Genomic DNA, 14,533 nt, shown 5'->3' with positions numbered 1-14,533 from the left:
CCTATTTGAAATATTACAGTAAGGGATCTTGTGTAGTGTCCTTGTATGACTTCAAAATGTCTCAAATAAGGTAATTCTTCAAAGGTACATGGACTATATGTTCAAAAGATTTTGGATTATACTTCGTTGTTTTTGGAACTCGATTTAGCTGCAAACCAGTACTTATAACAACCTTGTTAAGAAAATGGCAAATCACTAGAAAATTGATTTTTCTAAGCAATTTAAATATTTTTGATCTATTTATTTATTTTTAAATCAAACTTTAAATAAACTGTCAACTTTAGATATCAGATTAAGGCTGCTACAAAACACATTAGGCACCAGTCAGTTTCTTCCCTAAAGTGATTTCATCTTAGAAATACAGGAGATATGGCACTAGAAAAGCTCACATATTATGGTATTGATCATTGGTTAGATCTTTCTGGCAAGATGTCTTAAGCTTCAGCAACAGAATGATATGATCACTCTAATTTACACATTCAATTTTATGTTTTCCTCTGGCTGGGGCTTGTCTAAATGCTATTAAAGTTGGCCACCTAGGAGGTCTTTCATAGCTTAAAGGTTATGTGTTACTCAACCAATCTCCAGATATGTATCATTCTGGCATATCTAATGTATTTTACTTGTTTATGGAAAAGTTGTGAGTCGGAAGTGTGAGAAAATAAAAATATTTGAGGCGATACAGTTTTTGTTTTCAAATGCAAGAACAGTGCAAGAAAACGTCCCTCCAATAATTTACTGTAATCCGTTAATCTGTACAACTCAAATTGACTAAAAAATATACTGCATCCAACACAGTACCTGCGTAACAGTACTGTACTTCCTCTTCATCTCCTTGTGTGCCCTCCAAAAAACAACAACCCTGCTCTGGAGGGTTGGGGAACCCCAGAACAGATTTTACGGTATGTGCAAGGCCACACAAAGAAATGAGAGAGGAAGTTCTTACACTCACAGGACTTCACTGAATACAGCCTTTTGTTCTGTTATAATATTGGATAAATACAATAGGAGTTAAACTCTTCAAATAGCTACCGGTAGTTTCCAGGTCTCCAGGTGTATATAGGACAGGCAGTTAGCAGGATATATGTGAACTGCACGGACCTGACATGGGTGCCAGGTTTTTTTGAATTAAGTTTTTCACAGATGAAGAAACCCCGAACAAGTAGTGGTAGTTAAAAAAATGAATGAACAAAAATATTTGTTGGACGTGGTTATACATTCCCAAGTACAGGAAAAAAAAGTTTTAATTAAAATCCCAACATGTTCTTAATTACATGGGGTTGTATCCAACAATTGTGTGAATGGAAGACTCCTCACAGAACCAATGTTTCTCTCCCCTCCTTCTCTGAGGACTCATCTGAACAGAATGGGCTCTGTCATGAAGTCTGTGTGGGGGATTGGCCAAATTTGCACAGGTATGTCTTGCATGAGGCTCCAGACAGAGGGGGATGGGATGGGAAGACTGCAGAGGGGACGGTGAACCACTGGATACCACACATGCTTTTTTTTAAAAATAGGTTCAGCAGTTCATAAGCTTTTAAAGAGAGTTCTGGATATCTAAAGATATTATGCCTCAAATAACCCCTCTTCCTCACAAATATATATTTATGTACACATATTTAGTGTACACTTTTATTTCTACTATTCTAAAAGTACTCAACTAGAATTTCTTTCCAGGTGCAAGGACTTGCATGTATGCATTTTAAACAATAAAACAATGCATATAGAACAGAAAAGCATCAATTTTTCTCACAATGGGCCACAATATACTTCAAAGAGTGAGCTAGTGTATAGGTAAAAAGTAAAATATTTATAAAGGTATAGACTTAGTGTATATATGTAACACATTGCAATAGTCTAAACTTGAAGTTACCAGAGTGTAGACAACAGAAGTTAGGCAGTCCCTGTCCAGATGATGGTTCACCTGGACCACCAGACAAAGCTTATGGAAGGCATTCCACATCACTGTAAGCACTTCAGTCACAAGTGACAGTAATTGATCCACAAGTACCTCCAAGCTAGGTACCTGCTCCTCCTTCAGGGAGAACGAAATGTCATCCAGAGCATGCCACACCCCACCCACCCAGTCTAGGGAACTAACACAGTGCCTCAGTTGTGCCCGGATTAAGCTTCAGATTATTGGCTCTCATCCCGTCCCTTACTGAGGCAAGGTATCAACCTAGCACATCCACTGCCACACCTGCGCACGCAAAAGAAAAGGGAGAGTTGTGTGTCATCAGCACATTGCTGACAATACACTCTCAAAAGTCCAGATGATCCTCACTCAGCAGTTTCATGTAGATGTTGAACAGCATAGGAGTAAAATCAAACGCTGCAGAACCCCACACTGAAGGCTCCATGGGGCCAGAAAATATTCCCCAAGCACCACTTTTGAAGAATGACCATCCAAGCAGAACTGGGACAACAAAAAGTGGTGCCGCCCACCACTTTGAATTTGGACCACCACTCCAGAAGAATGCCATACTCAAAAGTACTGAAAGCAACTGAGATATCAAGGAGAATTAACAGGGCCATAGTCCCCCTGCCTCTCTCCCAACAAAGGTAACCAACAAAAGCTGTTTGTTGCTTCATGTGTATGTACAGTTCCACACATTTACCTACACAAGAAATATTGTCTACACAAGAAAAAGTTAACATATGCAATAACCAATAAGACTTAAGGAATGACAGAGCAGTAATGCTAGCAGAAAAGATAAAGGCTGAGTGGTTCAGAGAAAAAATATTTTTTAACCATACGATGTAAGAGAAACTGCACAACTCACATTGACACCATTCTTGAAATAATGGCAAACACTACTGTTTACCAAAATGTAAACCCCCAGATCTGCCCTACAAGTACTATCTACACCAGTGTTTCTCAACCAGTGTCCCTCCAGATGTTTTGGGACTACAACTCCCATCATTCCTGACCACTGGTCTTGCTAGCTAGGGATGATGGGAGTTGTAGTCCCAAAACATCTGGAGGCACACTGGTTGAGAAACACTGATCTACACTAATCATGCACAACTATGGAAACAAAGTGGACTAATTTTACACAAGTATGCAATGTGTCTTCAGGAAAACTGCTAAGTATACAATTAAAGAAATTGTATAGCTTTTCAATAATCCATGTAGACACTGTCATACAATTCCTTACACTGCTGTCACACCAACCTTTCTTTTCATTCTTCACTGAATACTTTTTCCTCTCCCTTCCAATGTTTTCTCTGTCCACTCCACCTATTTCAGAAGAACAACATATAAATGCTTTTTGTACCTGGACTAAAACTGCTACTAAAAAAACCATCTCGCCACACTTAATTCTTTACGTGTTTATTCTCAAAGCACTTGAAAATAGCAGCAACAACTTTAGGGAGGTGGAGTAAAGAATGGGGGCTATAACAGTAATTAGAATAAACTCATTTCTCTAAAAGGATATCCTTACAGCACTAACAAAATCTCTTGTGACACAATACTAGGAAAAATGTTTCAAAACTATATAAGTATCATTCAGCACTAGCAAATACTGATTCTAATCAAAATAAAAAATTCTTTGCAGTAGCACCTTAGAGACCAACTACGGTAAGTTTGTCATTGGTATGAGCTTTCGTGTGAAGAAGCGTGCATGCACACGAAAGCTCATACCAATGACAAATTTAGTTGGTCTTTAAGGTGCTACTGGAAGGATTTTTTAAAATTTTGTTTCGACTACACCAGGCCAACACAGCTGTAACACACATGTAACTGATTCTAATGATTTACTACACTACCCCATATGTGGCCACTGTGGCTTAGTTTGCCATGCTCCTTTGTACAAACACTTTTAGTAAGACGATTATCTGTATTTGGTCAATTTATAGGAAATCTGTTCCAAAAAAAGAAAGATGGCTGGGTTAACTTCTAAGCACTTAGAACCCATTCACTTCTCCCTCAGAAGTCACCTACAACTAAAAAGGTGAGCACAACTGTGCAGTTTTCCTTGTCTCCTCCTCCCCTGCTCCATAGGGCAAGGAAGGAGGTGTGCTGATTAAATTACCCTATAAAACACTGTGCTCATTTGCATTTTAAATAATATATAAATTAAAATAAAGGCAAATAGGGTTTTTCATTAAAAAATCAACATGCCCTCTGCAAACACATAACAATGCACAATAGAGGGTTGTTTATAGTTGGGTAGGAGACACAAGGGACAAGACTCGTTTTCCACTCGGGAAAGTGTTGGTGGGGAATCAAAGCAAGCACACACCCCTCCCGACAGCCATTTGGGGCCACTGCTTTCAGTGGGTCCTGCTGCCCTTTATTCATAGTTTTTTTTTGTTTTTTTGCTGTTCCTTCCTTTTGCTAATTTACCTATCGGGACAAACTGGAGACGTGTCAACCGCCCATCCGTCCATGGGGCGGGAAAACCCCTCAGAGGTTAGCAGCGTCTTGCAGACAGCTCCCCCCGGCCGGGTTGGTTTCCGAAAAGAGTGTATCATCCCTCCCCGGGTTTTTTGAGAGAAAACCCGTTATCTGTAAGCCAGGAATGGCAGAGCCTGATGGAATGGAGCCGAACTGGGAGCGGGAGGGGAGAGAGATAAACCGATCCCAGATTTCTCGCTCTCCCCACACAGGCACAGGTACCTGAGCGGAGGCAGCAGGAAACTCCTCCGGTCTGGGGACGGCGGCCACCGCTGGCAGCAGCAGCAGCAGCAGGCCCGGGCTCTCCACACCAGCACCACCTCCTCCTCCTCCCCCTGCAATGGCTTCCGGGATAATCAGCGCGACTCCATCCGCCCATCACAAGCAGGGAGGACCCGACCGCGCCGCGCCGCTCAACGAGCGCCCGGCCGCGGCGCCGCCGCCACCACTCCCGGAGCCGTCCCCTCCCACGGCTGCCGCCAGCATCCGCCAAGCCCGCCGCCGCCGCCACCTCCGCCGCTCTCCATGATGCTACAGCCCCGCCCCCTCTCTTTGGACCCCCTCCACCTACCATTCGGCCAGCAGGGATAGTGACGTAACCTGAATTGACTTCCCGGCTTACCAATCGCGGTTGCCAAGCTCCCCAGCCCGCCCGCGAGCCCTCGGGCTCCGCCTCCTTTTTTTTCTCCCCCTCCCCTCCGCCCGCCCGCGTCTTCCTTTGTTTTAGCTCAGTTACGCGGAGACCACCACACAGGGTAGGTCTGCTTTACGTCAACGCGATGACGCAGGCAGCACCGACACGCACGCGCTGTATGTTAAAAAAGAAACGGTTTGTTGTTTTTGGCTTTTTTTGTGGCGCCTGCGCACGTGGTTACAGAACAGCCCTTCCTGTATCGGCTCTTTCCTTTAAGGGAGGCGGAGCCGAGGCCGCTTTTTAGTTTCAATTTGTAGCTGCCGCTTCCTCCCACCCGTTCCCTGCTAGGCCCACCTTCTGCTTGGGCTGCAAGTACAGTAGTTCCCCTTCTTCCAGATGGAGCCTCCACGTCGACAGCAGTATACAGTAGCTTTGAGTTAACAGCTGCTGGAAGACGAACAACGAGGGTTGCTTCCTTCGTGGCCTGTTTTCTGAGCAGGCAGGAGGCGGCTGACGGGAAACATAGAACCAGAGTACATGAACGTTTTGCCTTACGAGGCGAGGGTTGAAATCTAAGCGGAGGAAGCACTAAACCCTGCCTTAAGTCTCAAAAACCGATTTTTAAAAAAGGTTAATAACACGGGTAATTATCAGTCTTTACAATAAATATGAAAGGAGGGGGAGGGGGAGAGAGAAAGAGAGACCTTGACAGTGCGACAATGAGAGCTGCTTAGAGTGATAAATCCAGAATTCAAGAGAGCAAACCCCCAGCTCTGTTTAGCCCCCCAAAACCTGCCTCACGCCCATTGTCCCTTCAAAACACCAGAACATCCTACCAATCTGATTAGGCAACTGATTAAATACCGTGTTTCTCATATTATAAGTCATGTCTTATATTAATTTTTTCTTCAAAAAAACACGACATGGCTTATTTTTGAGGGATGTCTTATTTTTTAATAAAGTGCACGCGGGCGCTGTTTGCCGGGCTTGTCAAGCCCAGCAAGGAGCGCCCGCCGATCTTCGGTGACAGGCGGGGATGGGGGGAGAGCGGAGAACGATCTCCGCTTCTCCCCCACCCCCGCCTGTCACACAGCACAGGGCCGAAGATCGGCGGGCGCTGTTTGCCGGGCTTGTCAAGCCCAGCAAACAGCGCCCGCCGATCTTTGGTGACAGGCGGGGGTGGGGGGAGAGCGGAGCACGATCTCCGCTTCCCCCCCACCCCCCCTGTCACACAGGACAGGTCCGAAGATCGGCGGGCGCTGTTTGCCGGGCTTGTCAAGCCCAGCAAGGAGCGCCCGCCGATCTTTGGTGACAGGCGGGGGTGGGGGGAGAGCGGAGAACGATCTCCGCTTCCCCCCCACCCCCGCCTGTCACACAGGACAGGTCCGAAGATCGGCAGGCGCTGTTTGCCGGGCTTGTCAAGCCCAGCAAACAGCGCCCGCCGATCTTCGGTGACAGGCGGGGGTGGGCGGAGAGCGGAGAACGATCTCCGCTTCCCCCCCACCCCCGCCTGTCACACAGCACAGGTCGGCGGGCGCTGTTTGCCGGGCTTGTCAAGCCCAGCTAGGAGCGCCCGCCGATCTTTGGTGACAGGCGGGGGTGGGGGGAGAGCGGAGAACGATCTCCGCTTCCCCCCCACCCCCGCCTGTCACACAGGACAGGTCCGAAGATCGGCGGGCGCTGTTTGCCGGGCTTGTCAAGCCCAGCAAGGAGCGCCCGCCGATCTTTGGTGACAGGCGGGGGTGGGGGGAGAGCGGAGAACGATCTCCGCTTCCCCCCCCACCCCCGCCTGTCACACAGGACAGGTCCGAAGATCGGCGGGCGCTGTTTGCCGGGCTTGTCAAGCCCAGCAAGGAGCGCCCGCCGATCTTTGGTGACAGGCGGGGGTGGGGGGAGAGCGGAGCACGATCTCCGCTTCCCCCCCACCCCCGCCTGTCACACAGGACAGGTCCGAAGATCGGCGGGCGCTGTTTGCCGGGCTTGTCAAGCCCAGCAAGGAGCGCCCGCCGATCTTTGGTGACAGGCGGGGGTGGGGGGAGAGCGGAGAACGATCTCCGCTTCTCGCCCACCCCCGCCTGTCACACAGCACAGGGCCGAAGATCGGCGGGCGCTGTTTGCCGGGCTTGTCAAGCCCAGCTAGGAGCGCCCGCCGATCTTCGGTGACAGGCGGGGGTGGGCGGAGAGCAGAGAACGATCTCCGCTTCCCCCCCCACCCCCGCCTGTCACACAGCACAGGTCGGCGGGTGCTGTTTGCCGGGCTTGTCAAGCCCAGCAAGGAGCGCCCGCCGATCTTTGGTGACAGGCGGGGGTGGGCGGAGAGCGGAGAACGATCTCCGCTTCTCCCCCACCCCCGCCTGTCACACAGCACAGGTCGGCGGGCGCTGTTTGCCGGGCTTGTCAAGCCCAGCAAGGAGCGCCCGCCGATCTTTGGTGACAGGCGGGGGTGGGGGGAGAGCGGAGAACGATCTCCGCTTCTCGCCCACCCCCGCCTGTCACACAGCACAGGGCCGAAGATCGGCGGGCGCTGTTTGCCGGGCTTGTCAAGCCCAGCTAGGAGCGCCCGCCGATCTTCGGTGACAGGCGGGGGTGGGCGGAGAGCAGAGAACGATCTCCGCTTCCCCCCCCACCCCCACCTGTCACACAGGACAGGTCCGAAGATCGGCGGGCGCTGTTTGCCGGGCTTGTCAAGCCCAGCAAACAGTGCCCGCCGATCTTTGGTGACAGGCGGGGGTGGGGGGAGAGCGGAGAACGATCTCCGCTTCTCCCCCACCCCCGCCTGTCACACAGCACAGGTCGGCGGGTGCTGTTTGCCGGGCTTGTCAAGCCCAGCAAGGAGCGCCCGCCGATCTTTGGTGACAGGCGGGGGTGGGCGGAGAGCGGAGAACGATCTCCGCTTCTCCCCCACCCCCGCCTGTCACACAGCACAGGTCGGCGGGCGCTGTTTGCCGGGCTTGTCAAGCCCAGCAAGGAGCGCCCGCCGATCTTTGGTGACAGGCGGGGGTGGGGGGAGAGCGGAGAACGATCTCCGCTTCTCGCCCACCCCCGCCTGTCACACAGCACAGGGCCGAAGATCGGCGGGCGCTGTTTGCCGGGCTTGTCAAGCCCAGCTAGGAGCGCCCGCCGATCTTCGGTGACAGGCGGGGGTGGGCGGAGAGCAGAGAACGATCTCCGCTTCCCCCCCCCACCCCCACCTGTCACACAGGACAGGTCCGAAGATCGGCGGGCGCTGTTTGCCGGGCTTGTCAAGCCCAGCAAACAGTGCCCGCCGATCTTTGGTGACAGGCGGGGGTGGGGGGAGAGCGGAGAACGATCTCCGCTTCCCCCCCACCCCCGCCTGTCACACAGGACAGGTCCGAAGATCGGCGGGCGCTGTTTGCCGGGCTTGTCAAGCCCAGCAAACAGCGCCCGCCGATCTTTGGTGACAGGCGGGGGTGGGGGGAGAGCGGAGAACGATCTCCGCTTCCCCCCCCACCCCCGCCTGTCACACAGGACAGGTCCGAAGATCGGCGGGCGCTGTTTGCCGGGCTTGTCAAGCCCAGCAAGGAGCGCCCGCCGATCTTTGGTGACAGGCGGGGGTGGGGGGAGAGCGGAGAACGATCTCCGCTTCCCCCCACCCCTGCCTGTCACACAGCACAGGTCCGAAGATCGGCGGGCGCTGTTTGCCGGGCTTGTCAAGCCCAGCAAGGAGCGCCCTCCGATCTTCGGCTCTGTCCCCCGATGCGCGACGGCTCGGGGAAGCAGGCAGGGAGCTCCTGCTGGGTCCCGCGCCTTCGCCTCTCGCTCGGTCGGGGCTACACGACATGGCTTATTTTCGGGGTATGTCTTATTTTTCACCAACCCTTAGAAATCCTGTCATGGCTTATTTTTTGGGGATGCCTTAAAATATGAGAAACACGGTAAACATAGGGCAAACTGTCTTAATGGGAAGGCAAAGAAACCCATCTGCTTTTATAGTAATTACTATCTAGATGTGGCTGGCAGGCCAATTTCAGAATTTATTTTCTCATTGGGTGGACCTAGATTAGCAACTGTTGCTAAGCCTAGCACAACATTTTGACAGGCAAAGATTCCCAAAGCTATTTATATTCCTTTCAAAAAATTATTTTGAAAGAGACACTTTCCCTTGTTGGGTAGGTGCATCAGAAAGACACTAGGGTAATATGGCCAATATCGATTCCAACAAGCTTTAAGGTTCATTCTACAAAACAATAACCAATCTAAGAACCATAGATTTTGGGGGGGGGGAATCCAAGTCACATTTAAAAGTATTTTACTCTTTAAATTAGATCCTATTGTTGATGCTTTTATGAGTTCTAACCTATTATAAATAGGGTATGGGGGGTGTTACATGGTCCTAGACTGGCTTTCTTCTGTGAACCCAAGAACCAACAGAGCCATAAATGGGAGTATTTAGTTTTGCAGGACAGCATTGATATAATGGGCATAACAGAAATCTGGTAGAATGGAGAGAACTCTACAGCAAGGACTCACTGGAGGTGATGTTGCTCTGTATGTCAGAAAGGACACTAAGGCCAGTAAGCCAGAAATTCTAAAAGGGGAATATTCCTCCATAAAATTGTTGTGGGCAGTGATACCAGGTCCCAAAAAATTATTAATGTGAACATGGTATCAAAATGCTCAGAGATCTTGAGATGAAAGCTGAAATCAATGAAGCATCCAAAAGAGGAAATGTTGTAGTAATGGGAGCCTTTAACTAGCTGCACATGGACTGGCTACATGTGTGTTCCAACACTGACTAAGAGATAAAAGTTCTATGTATCTTAAGTGAAGTTCTATGTATCTTAAGTGACTGTGCCCTAGAACAGTGGTCCTGGTACTGACCAGAGGGGTGGCAACCTGGACTTCAGCTTGAGTGGTGCCCAAGACCTGGTGTAAGATATAAGTGCTGTCAAACCAACTGGGAGCCATTACCATTGTGCTATTAAATTAAATATACATATAAATGGCCAATTGAAAATAATTCAAAACAGTCACATTTGACTCCAAAAATGAGGGTACTAGTAAAATCACAGGAGAGTAATAATAATAATAATAATTACTTATACCCCACCCTCCCCGGCCAGGACCGGGCTCAGGGCAGCGAACATCAAAATATACCGGTACAATACACCAAACAAGTCAAACAATTGATTAAAATACAGCTTAAAATCAGATTAAGATCAGAATAAAAACAGATGGCAACCCACAAGTCACAACTATATGGGTTGGGAGCACTAAGTGCTCACTAGGCCCAACTATCTGCGCTGGTCCCATGTGAGCCAGTGGGGAAGAGTTAGGGAGGCCACTTTCATGCAGGGTCTTATAAAAAGAGGGGGGTCAGACTGAAGAGAAGAGAAAGACACTTTTCCATTTCTCTTCTTGCAATACTTTCCTCCACTGAGCTAGGATCAGCCAATCACTTTGGCTGACAATAGTATGCCTGTCTATTTTTCAAAGTACTTTGGCTGCTATATTCGCTTCCCAGCTGCATTTTTAAAGCTCAACCTCAAGGCTAATTAATCAGCAATTTTTTAATCAGCAATTTTCACAGTGACATTATTTTATGCAAATAAGTAGTGGTGGCTGTGGCTGCCCCCTCCGAAAGAGGCACCAATACAAAACTCATGAGGATACAACACTGACGACAGATCAAAAGCAGTGAAGTGCAAACACCACCACCAACACACAATGGGGAGAGTTGAAAGGGGATAGATTTTTTTAAAGCAAGTTGCCCAATTTGACTTAAAGGCTTGGATGTTTCCCTTGATTTTAATAGAATGAAAATGTATATAGATATAGCATAGGGTCAAAAGACTGAGCACTCAAACATTACAAAATAACAGATTTGCTCAACAGATTGCTCTAAAAAACAAACCAAGAATCATATATATTGTTTCTTTAACTAAGACAACAGAATAAAAAAAATTCCTTCCAGTAGCACCTTAGAGACCAACTAAGTTTGTCATTGGTATGAGCTTTTGTGTGCATGCACACTTCTTCAGATACACTGAAACGGAAGTCACCAGATCCCCACATATAGTGAGAGGGTGGGGAGGGGCCGGACTGTTTATGGCTGCATTTGGTCTTACAGGAAGAATTTACGACTGTTTACGATTGGTCCCACAGGAAAAGCAAGGGGTGAGATGGTTAAAGATAGCTTTATCATGTATAATGAGATAAGAATCCAATGTCTTTATTTAGACCAGGTTTCTCCGTAGTTTTAAGTTTGGTGATAAATTGTACCTCTCTACTCTGGCTCGGAGTGGCTAGGACTCCACCCATCTGTGTGTTCTGGGGCCACTCCTCTACTTCTCTGAGTGGCCAGGCAAGGAACACAGGCTCTTCCGGGCACCTCAACAGAGGAATCTGGCTGCTGGCATGGGCCGCCACATGAAGGCAGGCAGGCAGGCAGATGGACCAATGGAGGAGGAGAGGGAGGTGGAGGAAGTTCCTTCCACGGAGGAAGTCGCTGGTGTAGTGCAAAAGACAAAAAACAACCTTTTTTTCAGTTTCTTGTCCATGGTCTCTCCCGGCTTCAGAGGTGTCAATACAGCTGCTTACCAAGGATGCAAAGGAGCCTAGGTACGCCTCTGGTTGCCTGCCCCAAAATGCCCTGGTCTCCCACACTTCCTATTGCCAGCAGTAGCCTTCCACCTGCCTGGGCAAAGCCGAAGCCTCCACAGCAGTAGAGCCCTTGCAGTTGACAGAAACACCTCCCTGCCAAAAGAGAGCCCACCCCTTCAACAATAGAAGATTGAGAGTGCATTGAAAATGTACAAATACACAAATACTTCTTTGCCCCACCAACTCACTCAAGTCAAAGGGACATCAAAATTGTTGCCATTATTCCACAAGAGAAAACCTGGTACACAAGTAGTCAAAAATTACTGTAGCAATTTTAATACGCTTTAAAAAATCGGGACGTTTTATGTAACTGTTGAAACATGTGGCACAAAGCATACCTCATAATAGCAGCCAGCACTAGAGCAGAGAGTAAGCCAAAAATACCAGGATAGGAGCCTGGCTTTTGTTGGCAGCTGCAACAGAACATGGCATTATCTAATGCTAATGCCAGTCACCATGGGAACCACAAGCAGCTATATTAGTTCAGGTGGAAATAAGTTGTAGTGGATAGCATAGACTGGGAAAGACCAGAAGTCAAGATCAGAGCAGACATTGCTGCACTGTGGCAGTGGTGTGAAAAAGCCAGGGAAGCTATCCCCTTGATTAAACACAAACCTAGTGCATGGGGGCATGTTTCACTGGTAATTTTTCATAATTCATTCAGAAATATTTACGATTGTTCCAGATGTGGATGATTACCAGATAGGCAGGCACATGTGTGCATGCACACATTACGCCATCTCAGCAAGCAGTTTCATTGGTAAATTCGTACTTGCCCTATCAAGTGCAAATCTGTGACAAAGGCATTTTACTACTATTGCACTAGTATCACAGGCACCTATTGATCAGTGCCTATGACATTCACATGAGGAGCATCAAACACTCACATTTGCCCTGTTTCTGATGCTACACCATTATAAAGAAATAAAAAAACCTTATCACTCTTCCACACATGTACACCCCAAGGTTATTTTTTGCTGGGGTGTTGCTGAATTTGGCTAACTTCAGTAATGAAAATGCAGCAGACAGAAAAAAGACTACATTAGGAAATGCTCTATATAATCATAAACAATTTGAAAACAATATTTTTCTCCTGAACCTTTTAAAAAATCTCTCTCACATTCCATAGATACCAAGCAAATAAGATACCAATAATAAATATTGTCGTCATTTCCTCTTCTCTACATCTGCTGAGTATACAGTATATCCTGAGGTAAAGCGAAGTGATACCTTCTTCCAAGAGAACAGCCCCAAACAAATTATGTAGCCAGTCACAAAACACAGCCTAAAGAAAGGGACACATTTCTTTTTTAAAAGCAAACTTTCTGTTTCAGTCTAACAGGACCAAAATAATAACTAGCTCCAAAAGGAATGTAGCAAGAAGCATGGAGAGACATGGAAAAACATAAAAAGATGATAATATACATTGGGGTTGGGGAACAGTGAAGAATGTCTAGGAATAGGTTTTTGTATAATTTTTCAGCTGTAAAGTTGTGCCTGTGGTTTTTGAACGCTTTACTTTCAGAGTCCACTCTACACAATGAGTTTCCTGCTAAGGCATGTTCTAGGTTGCATGCTCAGCTGACATATCTTTCAGGCCTCAGCACCATCAAAGATCAACTGAATGCCTGGCATAACACACACACACACACACGACTGATGGTGGGCAGGCAAATGATCCCCTAAGTCAGCTCATCATTTCTGATCTCATTTAGGAGCTTCTAAAGAATCACAGAGTTTCCTGGAAAACATTTTGTGAACTAAATGAATTAAAGGCACACTGATTTTGTCTGTTCTGGATTCTATGTCTAGATAGTTCTCCGTGCCATCTTCAGTCATTTACTCGGACCCTGCTTTGTCTTCCTTCTACACATGAAATACAAACTGTTGCAGCTAGAAGCAATCAATATACATTTTCCCCAATGCTATGGGCATGATCTCTCCCAAGAGGTGTGGCTCCCACTCCATATTAGCCTTTAGGAAGGGTTGTAAAGCACATCTATTCTGTTTGGGTTTTGGCTTGCTCTCCCCCCTGCCCCCATCCCCAGTTGCTGTCTATTCTGTATTTTCATTTTTGTTTTAATTGTGTAAACCACCTTAAGCTTCAAAACAGCAGCTGAGAAATGTTTTAAAATAAAATGTAGTGTATGTGTTACACTAGAGCAGCTGAGAAATGTTTTAAAATAAAATGCAGTGTAGGTTACAGCATAATAATGCAACCACTGACAGTATTTCTTTTTTATATGTGATATACACTTACTTCACATTTTGAATATTCTTCTGCCTGATGTAAAAAATACACAAAATGCAGTTTCACTAGCCCTATAAAATTATTTCCTATCTGGTCTTACCTCCGGGGAACATTACTAAACAGCATTTTTGCAACTTCTTTGCCTTTTAGAAAGCAATGAAACCTGCCTCTCTGGCACAGAAATGTCATTTAATTTTAAAAAGATACATACAACAGTATTTTCATTTACAGGTTCCAAGTTATTTTATGGAGCAATAATAGTTCAGTTCTATACTGTGCTGAAATGTCAGAACTCTCAAGTCAAGTGAATATACACAGTGCTGGAAGCTACAGTTGTTAGGAGAGATGCTCATTTCCCAAGCCTTTTGTCACAGACTCCCAAGCAGTCTCCCCTCCCTTTGCAAGCGTTGAAGGGGTACATTAACAAAAACACAAAATCCACTTTAGAAAAGTTCTTCTTCAACACCTCCTGTAGTTTTAGGAATCATACATCAGAAGAATGCAAGAAAAGAAAAGAAAAACTACCACTACTGGAAGCTGGATTATAGAATTTCTTAAATCATATGGACTGTGCTCCTTCCTGAATCAAAGTAAACTATTTTAAGTGTGGAAAATATTTAGG

At 47.0% G+C, this 14,533-nt stretch overlaps 1 protein-coding gene across 4 annotated transcripts in view; it reads right to left on the bottom strand.

Annotated features, from left to right (window-relative positions):
- RNF38 (ring finger protein 38) overlaps positions 1–14,533 on the bottom strand; it is a 94,519-nt gene that overhangs the window by 25,160 nt on the left and 54,826 nt on the right. Inside the window, exons 1-2 of one of the 4 annotated variants that reach the window (XM_035140489.2) lie at positions 4,625–4,905; positions 3,176–3,241 (exon numbers count right to left, since the gene is read on the bottom strand). The exons of 1 other annotated variant lie outside the window; for it this stretch is intronic. In XM_035140489.2, coding sequence (XP_034996380.2) covers positions 3,176–3,187 — 12 coding nt within the window. In that variant the 5' untranslated portion in view covers positions 3,188–3,241; positions 4,625–4,905. Of the gene's footprint in view, positions 1–3,175; positions 4,906–14,533 lie in introns of those variants that run through there. 2 more of the 4 variants (XM_060269137.1, XM_035140492.2) reach the window with 2 other exon arrangements.

This window comes from Zootoca vivipara, chromosome 16, assembly GCF_963506605.1.
Source record: "Zootoca vivipara chromosome 16, rZooViv1.1, whole genome shotgun sequence".
NCBI classification, from domain to species: domain Eukaryota; kingdom Metazoa; phylum Chordata; class Lepidosauria; order Squamata; family Lacertidae; genus Zootoca; species Zootoca vivipara.
The sequence above is the reverse complement of the archived record's forward strand: the minus strand, read 5'-3'. Positions and strand labels throughout refer to the sequence as shown.